Raw genomic sequence first — 19,693 nt, forward strand, 5'->3', positions numbered from 1 at the left:
ACGGGGGAAATGTGTCTCCCCTTGGTCACAGGACAGATGCCAGGGGAAGCTGACTGGGCCGGGTGACATTCTGCTCCCTCTGCTCCTAGGCAAGGTGGCAGTAGGTCACAGCAGCTGTGACCTGGTTCCCATTCCACGCCTCCATCCTGCTGGGGAAGGTGGTTGCAGAATGGAGCATGTTGTCAGCCTGAAGTTGCTTAAGAGGGCTGAGGCCAGGAAGTGGAGTAGATGTCCTCCAGCTGAGGCAGGAGGAGGAATTTTGGGGGGGGTAGAGGATCATAATGCTTCTGGGAGGTGGCCAGGGTGCACCAGTATTTGCAAGAAGTGTTCGAGATGGTTCTAACCTGGGAAGAGAAAGGTTGTGCTGTCACTGATGGGAATTGTGCTTCCCACACAAGGTGGTGGGGCTTCATGGCAACCACGAGGCCAGGACCTCAGGCAATCCCCCACCCTGAGCTTGGGGGTGCCACTGGGGACATGCCCATGGAGCATGAAGCTGGAGCCGACCTCAGAGTGTGGTAGCAAACAGGATCCTGTGCTGGGACAGTCCCATGGAAAAGCTGGAATGGAGAAGGCAGGGAACATCTATCACAGTGAGGGTGGAAGCTACAGAAGAGCAGAAATGCAACATAAAGGGGAGCCAGGCTCATTCCTGCTGTCCCCTGCTTCTCCCCGCTGCCTGGAACGGGGCCAGGGCAGGATGAGGGCCAGGGACAAGCCGTGGAGACACAGCTGATCACAGGGGACAGGAGCCTGTCCCCGCCGGCCAGACAAACAGCCCGGACCAAGGACGCGGCTGTCATTGAACAGAAGACATGAAAGGGGCAGGCTGTGTCTCTGGATGGGGGGCCAGGGTGCAGCCCCGCCGGCTGCCAGCCAGGGGAGAACAAAATGAAGCCCATTGTTGTTGGCGAGTCGCTGAAGAGCGGCGGGACACGGGGCATCCTTTCGGGACAGGAAGCGTCCCTTAGGGTGGCCTCGCCTGCGTGTGGCCACCGTGCCCCCTCGTGGCAGCAAGGCACAGCTCGTGGTCCCGGGCCGGCTGGGCAGGAACCAAGCAGGGATGGAGGCACGGATGGGGATGGAGGAAGGAATGGAGGTGCTGGGTGCCATGGGGTGCCCTGGCAGGGTCGCTTCATCCCACCTCGAGAAGTCCACTGGGGGTGCAGCACCCCAAGCCCATCGCTGTTGATGCTGCCTAAGGCCACGTGTGTCCCAGGTCCTCACCAAGCCTGTCTGACTGCCCCAAACCCCCCTCAGCTTGCAAAGGCGCCTCCAGCGTCCTGCCACCCCCTCTCCTTCTCAGGGGTCACCCCTGCTGGTCATATTTTTGGCATAAATGACTTGTGCTGAGGCCAAGCCAAGCACTTCAGGCGCCACTCAAGGGCAGCGTGTGTCCAGGGCCAGGCTGGGAATCCTGGAAATAACACCAAGGCTGAAAAGAAAAAAAAGGTGGAAAAACCCAAACACAGTCCCCTGCACCCTGCCTCAGTTTTCCCCAGCAAGCCCTCAGGAGTAACAATCCTGGGGCTTTGACACATGCAATGTCATTTTAGGTACCTGGAGTAGGTGCAGGGAGTCAGGAAGATGCTTTCTCAGCCCCTTCTCCTTCCTCCTGTGGCTCATTGTTACCCGTCATAACCTCTTTGTCCTCTCTTTGCAGCCCCAGGTCAAGCACCCAGAGGCCAGGAAAGCCAGACCATATCTTGAGGCACTTCTGGGACACTTGCAGCTCTCAGTGTGGCATCTTGCTACTTTCAGGGCCACTCAGGAAGATCTCAGACACTGCAAACCGGGGCAGGCAGACATGTCCAGCCTCGTGGGAGAGAAAAAACCCTGGGCAGAGATAGCCAGGAGGAAAAAGCTGCCCTGCCCCGTGGAGTTTTTCTTCATTCCTTGAAGGCCACAGGGACCTGCTGTGCGGGATTCAGGGCTGGAGGCAGCGCCAGGGCAGCACCGAGGTGGAGCTGTCGTGATGGATGATGTGACACCATTCCCAAATGCCTCTACCACAGGTGAGAGTGCCCAGAGCACTGGCAGAGGGGGATCCTCAGAAATGGTACCCACTGTGAGGAGCATTGCACCCCTTGTGGGGTTTAACCTGTGTCTGGCATGGCATGAGCCACACTGGGACAGGAGGTGGCAGGAACATCTCCCAGGCTCCCATGGGGACAGGCAGATGCTGGCCTTGGTGCATTTACAGGAACAGGCAGCCTGTCTTTGCCGAGCACTGGTATTTCTGAGGCTTGCAGCTGGGGAACACACGGCTGCTGTGCCCTGGACCTGCTCCTAGAGGGGAACAACCACCCTGCCTCTGACCCAGGTCTGGGTCTGGCTAAACCCCCCAGGAGAGGTTTGTAAAGGAGACGTGAAGTGTGAGACAATTTTACTGTGCTCTGGCCTTGTGCTCAAGCCACTGCTCCTGTCCTTGAGCGTGCAGCCTTGAGCGTGGCAGCAGTCCTTGCTCCTTCTGGAAAAGTCCCCCAGCTGTCCCGGTACAGAGGGGATCATGCTGTTCCCAGAGGGACAATGGCGCCTACAAACCACAGGGCTGTCTGAGTGCTTGCCCCAGGCAGCAGGGTTGGGTTTGCAGGAGAAGGGATACTGGCTTGGCCAGGGAGGGAGTATCACATCATTCTGGCCTCTCAGGTACAGAAATAAGGGATGCTGGCAGCATATCAGATCATTTTATTACCACAGCAGCTGTGGGCCAGACCCAGTTCCAGAGGGCATCTGAGTCCAGCCCCTTGACCGCTCTAATACTGTTGAGAAGATGAACCTCGAGCCTCCAAGCACAAGTGCTGAGTATCCTCCATCCCGGTCGCCATGGAGCAGCTCTGGGGCATCACTGCCATTCTGCTCCCTGCGCCTCTGGGAGCTGGAGGCCAGCAGGGAAAAGTGAGGCGAGGCCAAAGGTGCAGAGCGTGCCTTTCCTAGGACCGCAGGAGCTGCCACCACGTCCTGCCCTGGGGTTGCTGGCAGTGGGGAGCAGCCAGAGCCCCCTCAAATCTCCATGCCAGGCACCCGCCCCAGGCCCAGGGCCTGCACCAGCTCTTCGGTGAGGCCGCTCTTCAGCGTCCGCCGCACTGCGGGAAGAGCAGAGTGTGGCACTGCCAGCGCGAGCAGCACTGGCTGCCAGAGTCCCCACACATGGGGGCCTGCTCAGGCAGGGACAGGGTAATGGGGTGCACTGGCATGGACTGGTCTCAGGGTACATCCTGTCTGGTGGGCTCAGCATGGCAGGTCATGGGTGGCCCATGGGGAAGGAGCCAGACAGGGCATGGGAACAAGGACACAAAGGACAGGGGACAGAGCACAGAGACATGGAGATGGAGCAAGACAGTGACGGGGACAGAGATGAAAAGGAGTATGGGGATTGGGCAGAGCCTGGGAAGAGAGATGGGACAGGGCATGGCAATAGAGACAAAGAGATGGGAAAGGGTAAGGAGACAGGGATACAGAGCCGGGAAAACGCATCTGAGCAGGGATACGGACATGGGACAGGGACATGGAGATGGGACAGTGTACAGGAACAAAACATGGAACAGAGATGGAACAGGGCATAAGGACACAGGGATGGGACTTACAAGACTTCCTATTGCCTCGGGACCTCCTGCGCTCCTTGTTGGGGCAGGGTCGGGGGTTGGGATTGTGTGTCACCGATTTCACCAGCTGGTCCATGATTTCATCTGAAGCATCATCAGGTGAACTGGGAACATCCTCCTGGGCTGGAGAGCCGTGGGTCGGGGTGCCATGCCCTGTTCCTGCATGGGGACAATGAGGATGCTGGCACCAGTTGCTCCCAGCCAGCTGGGCATGTCTTGAGTTCCTCAGCCATCCTGCTCCTACCCTGGCTGGCTCGGCTGCGGCGGGCAGGGATATCTGTGGGGGAGGTCAGCACAATCTTCATGCACTCGTGACCCGCTTCCATCTGCTCCCTGGGGCTGCTGGACACCACGGCAGGTGGCAGAACGGCCTCGGCAATGCCAGAGAATTTCTCAGTCTGCAATGGGAGGAGAAGTTGGTGTTGGGGACATGGTGGGCATCACCTCCTGGTGGCACCCAGGCGAGTGTCCCCGTACCTCGGTGATGAGCCGGCCCCGCGTTTTGTTGCGCTCGCGGTGGGCGGCGCGTTTCTTCTGCTGCAGCAGCACGCGCTCCCAGCAGGTGCGGTACTCCAGGGCGAACTCCTGCAGCAGTTTGCAGATGGATGTCACCTTCACATCCCGCACCGCGCTCGCTGGGTAGCCCAGGTACAGCAGGAAGGAGTGAAACCTACGGGAACATCAGTCACGGAGGGCCACCAACAGGACTGCAAGGTTCCTGCTGTGTCCCCAAGCCACCAACCTGTTGAGGACACGCCTGTGCACCACCTTCAGGACGATGATGCGCTGGGTGCTGTCCTTGAGGAACTCTGTCAGCTTGGTCTTCAGCACTGGCTTGGTCTCATGCTTGGCAATCACCTTCAGGTTGTGCCAGGAGGCCCTGCACCTCCGTTCCAGCTGCACCAGGCTGTTGGCCAGCTCTTCAAAGTCAATCTGGAAGAGTGAGGTGTCACTCCTTGGCCATGCTGGTGTAGCTGGGCAGCCACAGGACCCACAGCCTCCCCCTGCCTGGGTGTCACCTGCCTTGCCTCACCTTGGCGGAGCGGGTGATGGAGGCAATTTCTGAGTAGAGGTCAGTGGTTTCTGGGAACTTCTCTACCACCATCTGGCAGAGATGGTAGAGCAGGGACTGCCGGTGCACTGTGTCCTTCACTTCCGAGACCTTCGCCAGGTAGCCGAGCTCAAAGCCTCTGCTCTGAAACCCAATGGACTCAGCAGGGACTCTCGTCTCTAATCCAGCAGACCTCCAGTCTGCAGATCCACTGGGTCCCCACCAGCACCTCCCAGCTCCCCACAGACCCTTCTAGGTCCCCACAAACCATGGCTGGTCCTCACCCTGCTCCTCACCTGGGAACCATTCAAGAAGTTGCCCGTCGCCAGCAGCGTCGCCAAGATGCACTTGAATGTGTGATTTCTGGCCAGCTGCTCCATGCCTACCTTCAGATCAAAGAGCGGCTCTGCGATCTCCTGGGTGAGGGAGAAGCAGGTGAGATGCCTTGGCCACCCTCTCCCTTGGGAGCTTCAGCATTCACCCATGAGGACAACCACCTCCTGATCAATCCAAGCCCTTGCTTGCCTTGGGGGTCTGCAGCCCATCCCCAGCCATGCTGGGGCACCTCCCATGTTTGTATATGACTGGTCCTCACCAGAAACATGCTTGGCTCAGTGCTTAGCAGTGCTGGGGTGTCAGCAGTGGGAGGGCAGAGGGGAGATGGGGTACATGGCTCCCTACCTGCTCCAGGCTCTCATAGTCCAGCTTGAAGGCCCAGAGCTGGAGCCTGGCTGTGAGGTCACTGATGGAAGACAGGGAGAGCAGAAACTGCTCTGCAGAGCCCAAAGGCACATCAGGATTGGCCAACTGGGCCTCCTGGATCTTCTGTTTTTCCTCCTCAGTTGGGACCATGGTTAGGATTTTCTGCAGCAGGGAGAGAGGGATATGTCAGACTCCATATGGAGGATGTGTCACCCCAGGCATTATGGCATGGATGCCTCCTAGCCTGGGGAAATGACCTGCTGAGGACCTCAGAGGAGCTGAGCCTGCTTCTCTTGTGCTCACCTCAATCCCTTCCTTACTGACTGCAAACTCATCAAAGTTGAGCACGGCTGTCTTGATTATATGGACGGGTGGCAACACAGTTAGGCCAATGTTGATGGCGTTGCTCCTCTTGGGATCCAACACCACCACCACCTTCTTCCCATCAATGGCTTTCTGCAAAGAGGGCAGCATGGGTGGGGACAGCCAGGCAAAGGGCTCACCTTCATGAACTTATGAACACAGGGAACCAAACACAGACCAGGCAGTGAGCCAAACCAAATCTGTGCACTGCTCATAATCATTCCCACTGAGCCTCCAGGCTTCTGGTGCCCATCCTTGAGATAGGGTAGGGGTAACAGGATCCCCACAGGAACTCACAGCCTTCCTCCCACCCCTCAGTGCCCCTCGGCCAATGGGTGCCCACTGGTACCTTTGAGGTTGGCGCTTCCTTTGACCGTGACTCAAAGAGATGCTCCAGTTTCGCAGTATTGACCTCGACATTCTGCAGGGATGCCCAAAGTGTCCCCTGGCCAAACCTGCCACTTCCCACAGTCCCATCCAGCTGCTTCAGCTCCTTCCAGAAGAGCTTCACTGTCCTCTTCTTCTTGGCCTCGGAGGGGCCATCTGTTGTTGAGGGACCTGGCAGCCCTGGTGGGGGTGGGCAGCCAGGGATGGCAGGAGGTGGAGGTGGTGGAGGTGGTGGGCAACCAGGGAGGGCAGGAGGTGGAGGAGGTGGGCAACCAGGGAGGGCAGGAGGTGGAGGAGGTGGGCAACCAGGGAGGGCAGGAGGTGGAGGGGGAGCCATGAATGTTCCAGCACTCATTGCTTCAATTCCAGGATGGAGGAAAGATCCGTTGGTCATTGGCCCCGTGTCCAGGATGTCAAAATCTTCTTCATCCCCCAAGTCAGTGAAGTCCATGTCCTTGATCTTCAGCTGCATAGGGACGGTCTCCAGGCGCTCCCATGTCAGCTCTGTGTCCTTTTTGATGGGCATCATTCCAGTGTTCTCCAGCTTCTGTGTGTGGGTCTCATCATCTATGCTGGACATGGCACGTACCAGCTTGGCATGGGCGCTGGCTACTGGCCTGTCTGGAGCCCTGCCACAGGGCCAGGCACTCTCCTGCTCCTGGCTGCTGCTTCCCTTGGTGTCCATCTCCACCTCACCCTGGATCTGGGGGGATAAAGGCATTTCATGGAGCACCTTCTCCCTCCCCGACTCCGAGGAGCCCTTGGCATAGAGCATGTCCAGCATAAACTTGGTGTCAGAGGAGATGGTGCTGCAGGAGTCAGTGATGTCAGATCGAGGCAAATGAGACCCTGCAGGGAGAGAGGAAGAAGCTGGAATAATCTGCTTGGAGGGGGCGGGTAGTGCTGGCTCAATGCAGAGTTGGAGTCCTGCTCTGCAGTGAGGTGTGCTCAGATGCCAGTATTTTGAGCAAGCAGGTACAACCATCTCCTCCAGGGCTCTGTGTGTCACAGATGCAGGGATGGGATGGGGACTGAGGGGCCACTAATCCCCACCCAGGGACCCAGATGAGCTGGGAACACACACCCTGGCAGCACCTACTTATGCTGGGTGGCTCCACCCTGGGGTCAGAGGTGCCGTGGTCTTTTTCCCATGCAAGAGCAGTAGGATGCTCCAGTGTAGTATCACTGAGGACATCGAGCCGTCCCTTGGCCATGGAAGAGATCTTCTCCTTCTGGGCTGCAGCCAGGTTCTCCAAAAAGCGAGCTCTGCAAGATGGGGTGGATGTTGGCCAAAAGCAAAGCAGGGATGGGGACAATAGGGACAACCAGCAAACCACGCCATGCCACACTGCACAGCCAGTCCCACAGCACAGAAACCCCCTGTGCTGGCCACACCACATAAGGGACACCAAGGATTCACCCTCCTCTGAGCCCTGCAGAGAGGGGTGATGGCCCCACGGCTGTGACAACAGGGTGCTGCTGTCACCAGCTGGTCCCAACAGACCTGGTGCTCACTGCAACCCTCATCCAAAAGCTGCAAAACCCAGGAGGGCACCAAGGCAGAGACTTGAGGGCATGATCCTGCTCCTCATGCCCTGTGTGGCCAGAGCCCAGATACCTCCAGCCGGGTACCACTCCAAGGAAGCGCATGCCTGGAGACACACGCATGCCTCTACTCACTCAAACTTCTTCAAAATAGGCTTGTCCTCATGCAAGGAGGGGGCCTCCTCCCGCCTGAGGGAAAACAGGGGTTAGCCCCCACTGCTGGCAGTCCCCTGGGGCTCATGCATCCTGCACACACCCACCTGGCAGCCCTCCAGCATGGAACCCTTGCCCCATGGCCCCAGGGTTCACAGGGAGCCAGGAGAGCCCTGGCAAGTCCCCTCTGGCCCAGGCACCACGTGGCCTCGGGTGCTGGAGAGATGGGACATTGTCCATCACCTGGAGCAGCCTGTGCCACCCCCAGCAAGGACACCTCACCCCAAAGCAGGGATCAGAGCGTACCACATCCTGTGGGGTGATGAGGGAGGGGCTTGGGGTCTCACAGGTAGGACTTGAAGGGGAGAGGCAAGGGATGGGGGCAGCAAGGTGAGTGCAAGTGACTGCTCCCCCAGTGCATCATAGGATAGGGCAAGGGAGAATTAATAGGACATTAAGCTGAAAGAGAGTAGGTTTAAATTGGATATTAGGAGGAAATTCTTCCCTGTAAGGGTGGTGAGACACTGGCATAGGTTGCCCAGAGAAGCTGTGGATGCCCCATCCCTGTAAGATCAGGCTTTGAGCAATCTAGTGGAAGCATTGGAACTAGGTGATTTTTAAGGTCCCTTTCAACCCGAACTATTCCAGGATGTTATGATTCTGTGATCATGCTGGGAGGGAGCATGCACGTGCAGAGCCAGGCACTTACCAGACAGGGGCAGTTTGGTGCAGCCTGCAAAAGGAAAGACAGAAAGAGTGGGCAGAGGAGAGGGCAAGCATGGGCAGAGTGGAGAATGGGGAGCTGGAGCAGAGCTGTGCATGCCCAAAGGATGCCTTGGAGCCCCTGGCTAGACCCTTTGATACCTGCTGCCCCCTCATACATCTCTCCAGCTCCCTCCCAGACTGTTTTCCCAAGGGGAAAGGCAGAGTGTGCCCTGGGATGGACACACCTCATGCTCCTGGGAGCCCACCCTGCTGCCCTGGGCACCTCCATGCCCCCAGCCCCCCCTGGCTCCTTACTTGTAGACACTGCGCTCTCCTGGGCCCGGGGGCTGCTCCTTCTCAGCCGGGGGGGAGGCCAGGGCCAGCCGCACGCTGGATGTGCTGTTGTAGATGCTGGTGGGACAGGGTCTGGAAGGAGTTGACAGGGACTGAGAGCAGGTCCCACAGGACTGCTCTCCACCCTGGCACCAGCAATGGATCCAAGTGCTGCTTATGTGGCATCTCGGTGTCTTCACCATCCCAGGAGCATCCCCACCACAGACCACCTCCAGCTGCACTTACTCTGCTGGGCTGCTTGGTGCAGGGATAGGCGGGTTGTCCTCAGCTGGAGGCTCCTTTGGAGTGTCAGGAGACCCCAGCAGTGGCTGGGCATCGGCACTGGGATCCTGGGAGCCGCCCTGGGATCGCCACCCACGCCGGCCCTCATCTGTCCTCCTCCGCTCTTTGCGTCCCCCTGAGGGCGGCTCTTCCACATCATCCTCCAGCTTGAGAGCACTCTGTGGAGGGACCAGGGGCATGGCACCGGGCACAGCAGCATCCCTGCCACCCCATGCACTCAGCCTCCCTGCTGGAGGCAGGTGGCACGTGGCCAGATCCTTCTGGAGCCCCCCTCACCTCGTAGATTGTGAACTGCTGCTTCAAGTCGAGGTCGGTGCCCTTGCTGCCCAGGTACTGCTGCACCACCTGCTCCATGCCCTGCTGCTCCAGGCAGTCGGTCACATCATAGAAGGTGTCCTGGTCTGGGAGGGCTGCTAGCGTCTGGGCAGAATCAGAGGGATGCTGCTGGCACTGGGGTGACCCACACTGAGCCCCAGCAGGGTGGCACCACGGGGACACCCCCACAGACCTTGTTGATCAGTGTCATGGTGAACACCAGCAGCTCCGTGTCAGCCCCGTTGCGCTGGTCCAGGATGGCCATTAAGTTGGACCACGGACAGGCACCTGGGAAAAGAGGCATGAACAGGTGACATGCAGGCTGGGAGGGGACACTGTCCCCCAGCAGGGACCTCGCAGGAGGCTGGAGCTGTGCTCACCTCTGGCCTGGTCCACGGCATTGACGGCGCGGATGAGCAGCAAGGCGTTGGGCTCTGTGTACTCCACAAACACCAGGAGCAGCTTCAGGGCCATCTTCACCACCAGGCGAAACTGGGACAAGGGATGGCAGCTGGGACAGCAGCAGTGACAGGGGCCTGCCAGCGTGCTGCTGGGGCACTGTAGGGTGGCTGTGCCCATGCCCCAGGACTGGGAGCTTTGCCGTGGGGCCAGGGACTTGCAGCTGTGAGCTGATGGCTGAGAGGCACTGGGAAGGGACCTGGAGCAGGAGTGTCTTACTCAAGCTCTGTGCCTGGGAATGTGGTCACATCAGGATAGGGAGGTCTGCAGATCCTGGGTGACTTCGAGAAGGTTGGGAGCAGGACCCAACACAAGCAAAGGTACCAGGGTACCAAGCCCAGAGGCAGAGAGTGAAGCACATCCTCTGAGGGATGGTTCAAGGGGACAGCCACAAGCAGGGAAGGGGATGCAGTGGAGGGCACAGGCAGCCCCCCAAGAGCAACAGGCACTCACTGGGCATCCTGAGAGCGTGTACAGCCACTGGACAGTCTCGTTGTGGTTGATGACACCCAGCATCCCATCCACAAAGAGCATGATCTGGCTCAAGGCTGCAAGGCAGAGAGTGGGCAGGCTGATGGTGCAGCAGGCAGGGGTTGGGAATTTCCATCCCTGCACAGCATCACTGCAGCAAGAGCAATGTCTGGCTGCTGGGAAGGCAGAGCAGCCCTGGCAAACTTTGTGGCTCACCCGCCCTGAGTGCCAGCCTTCCTCCCTGGGGACAAGCACGGAATCCTGGAATGCTTTGGGTTGGAAGCGACCTTAAAGACCCATTCCAACTCCCCTGCCGCAGGCAGGGACACCTTCCATTAGACCAGGTTGCATAAAAGACCCATCCAACCTGGCCTTGAGCACTTCCAGGGATGGGGCATCCACAGCTTCTTTAGGGAACCTGCTCCAGAGGTGCCCAAATACCAACCCCGGAGGATGTAATTCTGGTAGTTCTGGTCAGCCTCTGTCCCCACTTTGATCAGGCACGTCAACCCCTCCAGGTTCACAAACTCTGGCACCAGGTCCTTGTCCTCCTGTGGGAAGAAGGCCAAGTGTTACTGCAGTGTGGCAGCCAGCCCTGGGGGAGCCCCTGTCCCCCACCACACCAGCATCCCCTCACCTGGAAGAGCTGCTTCAGGGAGAAGAGGGACCTCCGCAGCTCGGGCCCCCGTGAGTTGTACAGCTTCTCTGGGAGGAAAGGAGAGATGTGGTGTGAGTGGCTCACTGCTCAGTTGGGGCTTCCTGGGAAAGCCCCTCATCCTGACTTATCCTGATCCTGATCTCTGTGCCATCACCCCAGCACTGCCCTGGCTGTGGGACACAGTGGCTGGGAGCAGCTGCTCTACCACAACTACATATTTCAGCCCTTCCACTTTCCTATTTCCTTTTTTTTGTGCCCTCTTTTTCTGACCAGCAACGACACAAATATCCCCTCTGGTTTCCTTTGCAGAACCTAAACAGGAACACAGGCTAGAGGTTGAGCTACTTTTAGCCATCCCTCCCTGGGCACAGCCATAACATGGTTCCAGAGTGCCCAGCAGCCCCAGGGCTTGGAAAAAAAACACAGGATGGGGCTAGGAAAGGCAGTAGTGTGACACAGGTTGCTCAGGGACAGGACTGTCACTGGGGTGGAGACCATGTGCTTATGGGGGTGTGCCTGCCGGCAGGAGCCAGCACGGAGCAGCCAGGGCATTGGGAAGCTGGAAGGCACCAAGGCCATTGGGAGCCAGCACTTCCCACATGCAAAAACTGAGTTAGCCACACATCCCAACTTATGTGGGTCAGGCTTACAGCTGCAACAAGCCAAAAACAAGATGTCCAAGTAGTCCTCCAGATATGCCCTGTAAAACACAGTGTCCTGGCAGCCTCCTCCACTTGCTTATCAGCTTGTCAGAGCTGGGAGGGAAGGCAGAGCTGCTGGGAGGAGAAGCAGAAGAGCTCAGAGCTCAGACAGAGCCTGGGAACTGCTGGCAAAGAGCACGACCATGACCCTGACCCTGGGCTTCCTGCCCCTTCCTGCATGGTTCAGCTGCAGCCCTGCACAGTCAGCTGATGCCCATCTGGCATCACTCTGCTCAGTGCTTGTTTTCCTCCTGCCAAAGACAAAAAAAAAGGCTTGAGACTCCTGAATATTTTGCAGGACCTCAGAGCAGGCTGCCTGAACCATGGCAGCACTTTCTGCTGCGCAAGAGCCCTTTGTTTATGTCTTCACAGCTATTTTTAGAGCTTGCCTGAGTGACCCAGAATAACTGCAGTGGGTGGTGGGCTCCCAGCCCAACAGGCCAAAGTCCTGATCTCTGAGGATGGAGGGGATTAACCCAGCGGGTACCCCCAGGGACCACATCCCCTGATCTCTGGGAGGGGTTATGGGGTGGAAGCAGCCCTTTCCATCACAAAAACCCTGGCAAGAACTCACTGCAGAGGCCAAACCTCCCCCATGCCGGGCAGTGGAGCTGCTGGAGCAGGCTGGAGGAGGGAGCAGCCCCGACTCACCGATGATGGCGTGGACTCGGACGGAGAGCTGCGTGCGCAGGATCAGCGTCGGCCGGCGCCCCTTCCTGAGGTGAGGGAAAATGTGCTGTGAGTGCTGCAGAGGGACCACCCCAGGCCTGGCTCCTTGCCCATGGTGTACACACACCTGCGGGTCCCTGTGTCACCACAGGGTTCAAGTACCCCATGTGCCCTACCTGACCTCCTCATAGAAACCCTCCAGATCATCCTTCTGTTCCAGCAGGGATAAGTCAAGGTCCAGGTAGTGTCCAGAGGGTGATATCTGCAGCGTGCAGTCCTCCAGCTGGGGATGCAGACAGTGAGGCTGAGTGCCCATGCCCACCCCAGCCCTACAGGCTCCCAGAGCATTCCCAGGTCATCCTCCCATTCACACCAAACTCAGTTGGCAGGCACATCCTGAAGCAGGGTGGCATGTCCCACCTGTCCCCAGCCACTGGCTCTGCAGGGAGATGTCCCAGCACCTTCTGCCTCAGCCTGGTGCTGATTGTGGAGAAACATGGAGCCCCAGGCAGGAAAAGGCTGAGTGAGGGCGGTCCTGCCAGCACTGAGCTCCTTGGCAATCCCTGGGTGGGAACCATGGCAAGAGGCTGATTGGCTCCCTGGGGCTCCCCTTAGTCAGCAGGGGCTCAGCTGGGGCAGGATCCATCTCCTCCCAGGGCTGGCAAACTGCCCCTGCCTGCAGCCACTGGGTCTGAGGGAACTGTTGGGCACCCAGCCCAGGCAGGGACCCCCCAAAGCAGTGCAAATCCCTGGGATGTGCCCTGGCTGACACACCCTCTGACTCAGCCCAGAGCCACGTGGCGTCTTCCATCAGAATTTGGATAAGCACAGCCCTGAGACAAGGCTGGGGCAAGGGGCACCTTCCCAGAAAAGCCATGCACAGCACCCATGGTGCACAGCACCCACAAAGTCCTTGAGGTACCCTGGAGCCAGCAGCACCCCACAGCACCCAGCCAGGTCTTCTGGAACATGGCAATTCACCCTCAGGGCATGAGCAGAAGCAGAGGGAGGGCAGTGCCAGCACCCTGCACATCTGGATCTGTTCCTAAAGCACTTGCAACTCCCCTGCCCCACCCTCTCCCTGCTCAACCCATCTCCAAGGAACACATCTGCAGGGCAGGAACTGAGGACTGGGGATAAAACCCCATTATTAAAGTTGCTCTTGTGCAAACAAGAGCAAGCAGCAATAGGGAAGAGAAGTGGGGATCCATCAGCCATCTAAAACCCCACCTCAATTTCAACCCCAAATTGCAAAAGCTCCAAGCACAGTGTTGTGGCTGAGGAGCTCAGATGGGAACAATCACAGCTTCTCTGCCTTTCCCATCAATGCCTTTCCCCACTGTGGCCCTGGAGATCCCACTGCAATACTGGGTATGGCTCCTGTGTCTCACTGGGATTCCTTTCCATGACATTCCCATCTCCTTGCATTGATTGTGCCCAATCCCAGCATTGGGCACAAGCTCACACATATGAATTCACGGTGGGTGTGACTTTAATACCATAGGGTAAAGTCAAATGACACATGAATTGAAGTCATTAACTGGGCAATTTGGCAGGGCACTGTTGTTGGGTTGGACATTGCTGGCCATGCCAGCCAGCCATGGCAATGTGCAGCAAACACAGGCTTGGCAAACACAGCACCTGGCACTGGGCAGGCACTCCTGGCTGCCAGCTCTGCCTTCACAGCGTGAGTCCCTCACACTGACCCCACACAGGGTTTGCTCACTGGGGAATGCTTCAATTCCTCCCCTGGGACAGGCTGTCCTGCATCCCTGCATCGACCTCGACATCCCTGCATCCACCCAGCCAATTCCTGCATACTCCTGGGCATCCTCCCTATCTCTGTATGCTCCTGGACACCCCTGCATCCCCACTGGCACCTCTGCCAGCCTCCTGGGCATCCCTCAGGCATCCCTGCATCCACCCAGGCACTCTAAGTCAGGAAAGAGCAAATCACCCCAGTACAAAGCCCTTGCCTTCTCTGGGCTGCCACAGCCCCAGCAAGCCAGAGTCCCCAGCTCCTCTGGGGCTGCTGACATGTCCCAGCTGTGGGGGGAGGCCAAGCCCCTGGGACCTGACCCCGTGTATTTCCTGTGTGAGCTTGGCAACGTTTCCCACTGGGGATGCTCCAAGCCCTGGGCCTCCCTGGGGATGGGGAGAGGCCATCCCAGGCTCCTGCAGCCCTGCCAAAAATCCTGGGCAGCACTTCCACACCAGGGAGCAGCAGCTGCCCTAGGGCCAGGGGTTATTCAGACAGGGGGTTTATACGGTGTAGGATCAAGCTGAGGTCTCAGTGTCATGGTGCTGGGGACAGCAAGTTGGGGTCACAGGTTACTGACAGCTCCCAGTGCAGGCTGGCTCTGATTCATCTGTCTCCTGCCTCGTAAACCATTACAAAATGAGCCAGACTTTGAGGGAAATGGGGATTGATGGCAAAGCAGAGCTGGGAGAGGAGAGTGTCCCACGCTCACACATCCAGCCCGTGGCTCCTGGGAGTCCCAGCCACCCTGCAGCAGGATGGATGGCCTTCACCCATTCACAGGGAGGCTCTGGGGTCTTGCTGAGGACACGATGCTCGTGCCAGCCCTGATGTGGAACAAGGACCCACAACCGGGAAAAAGATTCTGTCTGTGTTGAATGCCCCATCCCTGGAAGTGTTTGAGGCCAGGCTGGATGGGACTTGGAACAAGAGGTCTGATGGAAGGTGTTCCTGCCCATGGCAGTGGAGTGGAACAAGATGATCCCTTTAAGGTCCCTTCAAATCCAAATCATTCTAGGATTCAGTGGGGATGTGTGATGGAAACCTCCTCACCTTCAATATGGAGGCAGCATCCATGCACAAACTCGCACTCCCCACCACAGCATAACATTTTCCTGCTCACCCCTATCACAGCATCCCCGCACGCTCCAAGGCCAGGCAACAAATATCCTCTTTATCTGTCAGCAAAGGAAACACTTTTACCACTTTTACCCCCTTTCTAACACTTTCTTTTTGCAGTAACCACAATTTCTCAGCATCACTGCAGTTCTTCTAGAAAGGCTGTGGGGAAACTACAGGAAAAATATATTATTTAAATATAGTAGCAGTTAAACACAAGGCACTGACAGTTCAGAAAGCACTGGCATCACCAGCTGCTGCTCTTCCTCCCAAAACACACAGGGGCTGATGGTTTATAGAGTTACACCAGCCACAGAACTCACCCCAACCCTAACCTCAAGCCCAAGCCCAGCCAAGCACATTCACCACAGTTTAGCTGCAGGGTTAGGAGGGGTGTCCTTTGCCAGGGCACTCAGGTGCTTGGCAACTCCTGCATGATGGATGGCAGCAAGTGGATGAGAACACTGCCACTGCCTTGTCATGGGGGCAGGAGGGATCTATAGAGGTCACCCAGAGCTGGCCCAGAAGTGCCAGCTTGCTTCCCTCTGGAAGCTCCTCCAGCTGGGCTCATTGCTCATTAACAGATCTCCTGCTGTTTACCAACAGACCTGTGGCAGTGGGAGGAGCCCAGTGCCAGGCAGCAGTTGGTGTCCTGGAAAAGCCATGGCATGAGTGCCTGGCTGCAGCTCCCTTCCTGGCATCCATGCAGGGATGGTGTTGGGAGCTGGGGAGTGCTGGGGGCTGCTGAGCACCAACACTCAGTGCTGCTGCTGACCCCTCCTCACTGCTTTCCTACCATCCAGGGGTGAAGTGGGGCACAGACCCTCACCAAAGCCCTCCTCCAGCTTGTTAGGAAACAGAGGGCAGCAGGGCTGTGGGATGGGGATTGCTCACTTCACACACAGAGATTGCCCCACCGGCACCTCTATTGAGTACAAGAGCTCTCAGCAAGTTTATGGCACCGAGGCCAGCGAACTGTTTGCTCTTCCCAGATTTCCGGGGGAGGAAGGAGAATGCAAAGCTCTAGCCTGATGGGTTTTGCAATTGTTTGGAAAAATCCCCAGATTCAGAGGTGAGATAGTACTCTAGGGAGCCTCAGGGGCATTTGGGGACTTAAAGGACAGCCAAAAAAACCTGCCCTGTCAAAACCTGCCTGCAGAGGTTCAGAGAATGGCCACTCCCTGCCCAAGCATCACCCAAGGGTACTAAAAAATGCTGGAAAGCAGAGAAGATAGTATCAGCCTGGAGGCAAACAATGCAGCAGCAGCAAACAAAGCAGGAAGGTATTTCCAAGCACAAACACACTTCCCGGAGAGCATGAAAAAGTCATCAGTGACAGGTCCTGTTCAGGGAGAGGAAGCACCAAGGGTGTCAGGGGGCAGGACAGGCTATTCAAGGCAGTGATGCTTGCACCAGAAACCTCTTGCTCATCATCTCTAAGCTGTTCCCAGCACAGGGAGCTGCTTAGCCGGGCTCAGCTGCTCTCCCATGGCAGCTCATCCCCTGGGTGCCTGCAGCTCAATCTTCCTCCAACTACGAGGGTACCATAGCCCAGCTCCCTCCTGGCTGCTGCACTCTCTTCCAGTGCTCTGCAGGTCCAGGCATGCTGCCCAGCACGACAAACCTGGCACCAGGCATTCCCAGTTGAACTTTTCTACAGCCAGTTCCTTGGGAAAAATCCGAGTGTTCATTTACTAATTTTAGGGCGGTGACTAACGGAGCTGAATGCTACCTGGCACAAAAGGCACCAAGGGAGGCTTTGGCTGGTCATGCCAGGGGAACAACATCTGCGTGGCTCCAAGGGTGCCAGCTCTGAATTTCAACGGAGTTGGGTGCCTTGGGAGACTGACCTCACTCCACAGGCTGTAAATCCCGGTGCAGGAGGCTCCCAGTGAGCACATTTGCTCGTGCAAACCCCAGCCAGCATCCCAGCTTGTCAGGTGGGACATTCTGCAGCCCTTGCTGCTTCAGAGAGCGCTGTGTGGTAAAGGCAGCATGGTTTATAACCTATATAATCCAGAAATCTGGTTTATAAACCCAGAGCAGGATCCAGGCAGTTCACCTGCGATTTCACCAAGGGTTGTGGGATGATACAGGGAAACTACAGGAAAAAAAATATCCAGAGCTTGGATTAGCTAGAGAACAGAGCCTGAAATCGCAGGATCAACACCCTTCTGCTGGGCACAGGACCTTGCAGCGCTGCCGCCCTCGGGAACGCAGTGTCCAGTGTCCCCTCCCCCTGCCACTGCCCCTGCCACCATGGCAGCGCTCCGGGCTGGCGATCCCGTTACACCCAGCTCCTGCCCAGGGAGCACAGCACACGCATGAAATTTGAGTTTGCTCCATTCGTCATGTCTCCAAGCTGTTTGTTCCCAAACAAACTCCCTTTAGTCACCGCCTAAAAATCCCATGACGGCGACATGAGACGCTGCTTCTTTGCTCCAAGAAAAATGAAAAGGGGAATAAACGGGAGGGGTTTTTTTTGGTGCAGGCAAAGGTCTCAAAGTGATCCCCTCTCCCCTGGAAGGCCAGCAAGCTCAGTGTCGGGCACAGCGAGCTGAATTTCCCTTTCCTGCTGCTCCATCTCTCCACTCTAGCTCTGAGCACAGCTCTCCCCAGCCAGCCGGGGTTCCTGCCTCCCTTCCCTGCACTCCTGAGGTGCTGAAAGACCGAGATGCTCAGTTATTGCCAGGCTCTGCTGGATCTCGCGTTCTTGAGGAAGAAAACAAGCCTGTCCCCATCCTGAGAAGGATGCTCCGAGAGCATCACGTCCACAGGAGACAGGCAGGGAGGGTGCCCTGTCTCCCGTGTCTCCTCCACTTCCCAGCCCGAGCCAGACTCGAGGACACACAAACAAGACACGGTGCCTCGCTTTACATTCGGCCTCCTGCCTTCCTCCCAGCTGAAGGAAATTGCTCAGCGTGCATTTCCGTACTGCTCTCCGCTGACAAAGCTGCCGCCGGAGCGGTGAGATGAGGGGCTGGCGGCTCTCCGCCCCCACCATCACCGCCCCACGCTCCAGGTGCCGCAGGAGCCCGTGCGCTCCGCTCCCGGTTCCCGGCGTGGAAGTGCGAGGCCGGCGGGGAACACGCTGCCTGCCTCAGCCCCGACCACATGGGGATGGACGCCTGCCCTCATCCTGCTTCCCCCTGCCAGGGTTCCTGCATGCTCTGAGCAGCACATCCTCTTCCTCCCGCCGACTCATTGGGGCCGGCCGAGGCTGGCATCTCCCGCAGGAGCTCATAAACCCGCCGTGACTCACACCGGCAGCGCTGCCGGGGACACCCCGTCCGATCCCTCGCCCCCCGGTCCCCCCTAGCCAGCCATCCCCACCCCGAGCCCCGCACGGTGCCTTCCCCGCCGTCCCCGCCCCCGCTCACCGGCAGCGGGGCCCCGACCAGGCGGTGCAGCGCGGGCAGCTGCGCCCCCAGGGCCAGCGCCTCCTCCACGGCGTAAACCGGGGCTCGTCGGGGCTCCGGGAAGCTGCCGAAGGCGAAGGGATCCCCGTCCTCCAGGTACTGCACCCGGCATGGCACCGTCGCCTCCGCCGCCTCCACCAGCGCCATGGCCCCGCCGCCGCCGCGGCCCCGTGCGCACCCGGGGCGGACACGGGCTCGGCCCGGCCCCTCCGCCCTCCCCGTCCCGGGAGCGGCCGCTCCGTGCTCGGCTCTCGGCGCTCGGCGCGCCCTCCCGCGGGCCATCCGGGGAGGATGCTCCGGGCACCGGGATGCTCCGGGCTCTGGGGGGCTCCACTGGAACGCTCTGGCACCAGAGGTTTCCAGGATGGATGCTCCAGGCTCTGGGGGCTCCACTGGAACGCTCTGGCACCAGGGGTGTCCAGGATGGATGCTCCAGGCTCTGGGGGGCTCCACTGGAATGCTCTGGCACCAGAGGTTTCCAGGATGGATGCTCCAGGCTCTGGGGGGCTCCGTCAGGGCCCCGGTATCCAAGATCTCCAGACCCCAGGTTGCTCTGGCGTTAGGGGTGCTCCAGGCCCTGTGGGGCACCACTGGGATGATCCAGGGTGCTCCGGGCCCCATGAGGCTCCAGGCTGCTCCAGGGGACCAGGTGGGTCGGGTCACCCCAGGTGAACTGGAGCACGGATGGGCAGCTGGGCTTCATCTCCCCGTCCTGGGGCAGGGGTGAAGCAGCACAGGATGAGCTTCCTGGATCCAGGAGTGTTGTGGTGCCACTCTGGAAGTGGGGCATACTGAGCTCAAACTGCCAAGCAAAGCTTGTGTAAAACCCATTTTACTTTGTTTTTGACAGATTACCTGGACAATGACAATGATCAGATGTGATGGAGTGGTGGGCAGGGAGCTTTCCCCTTGCTCCTGCCTCCAGCCTGCATTCCCCAGGTTCCGCAGCCATTGGCTTCTCCTGGCAAACATTTGC

The 19,693-nt window shown here is 58.4% G+C and overlaps 1 protein-coding gene across 2 annotated transcripts; it reads right to left on the minus strand.

Moving 5' to 3' along the window:
* Positions 1 to 2,658: 2,658 nt before the first annotated feature.
* On the minus strand, positions 2,659 to 18,875 carry FHOD1 (formin homology 2 domain containing 1). 2 transcript variants are annotated; one of them, XM_058813574.1, is made up of 24 exons: positions 18,679 to 18,875; positions 12,597 to 12,703; positions 12,403 to 12,467; positions 11,030 to 11,097; positions 10,838 to 10,943; positions 10,375 to 10,469; positions 9,843 to 9,954; positions 9,656 to 9,750; positions 9,424 to 9,567; positions 9,091 to 9,305; positions 8,827 to 8,937; positions 8,516 to 8,539; positions 7,789 to 7,842; positions 7,208 to 7,374; positions 6,071 to 6,957; positions 5,662 to 5,814; positions 5,338 to 5,520; positions 4,953 to 5,072; positions 4,639 to 4,800; positions 4,348 to 4,538; positions 4,083 to 4,275; positions 3,850 to 4,003; positions 3,588 to 3,764; positions 2,659 to 3,086 (listed from the first exon to the last, which is right to left on the minus strand). In XM_058813574.1, exons 1-24 carry the CDS (start codon positions 18,862 to 18,864, stop codon positions 3,004 to 3,006), a joined length of 3,852 nt encoding a protein of 1,283 aa, XP_058669557.1. In that variant the 5' UTR covers positions 18,865 to 18,875; the 3' UTR covers positions 2,659 to 3,003. The 2 variants fall into 2 exon arrangements, with proteins under 2 accessions (XP_058669557.1, XP_058669558.1); XM_058813575.1 differs by lacking the exons at positions 7,789 to 7,842; positions 8,516 to 8,539.
* Positions 18,876 to 19,693: the final 818 nt, after the last annotated feature.

This window comes from Ammospiza caudacuta, chromosome 13, assembly GCF_027887145.1.
Source record: "Ammospiza caudacuta isolate bAmmCau1 chromosome 13, bAmmCau1.pri, whole genome shotgun sequence".
In the NCBI taxonomy this organism is placed as follows: Eukaryota; Metazoa; Chordata; class Aves; order Passeriformes; family Passerellidae; genus Ammospiza; species Ammospiza caudacuta.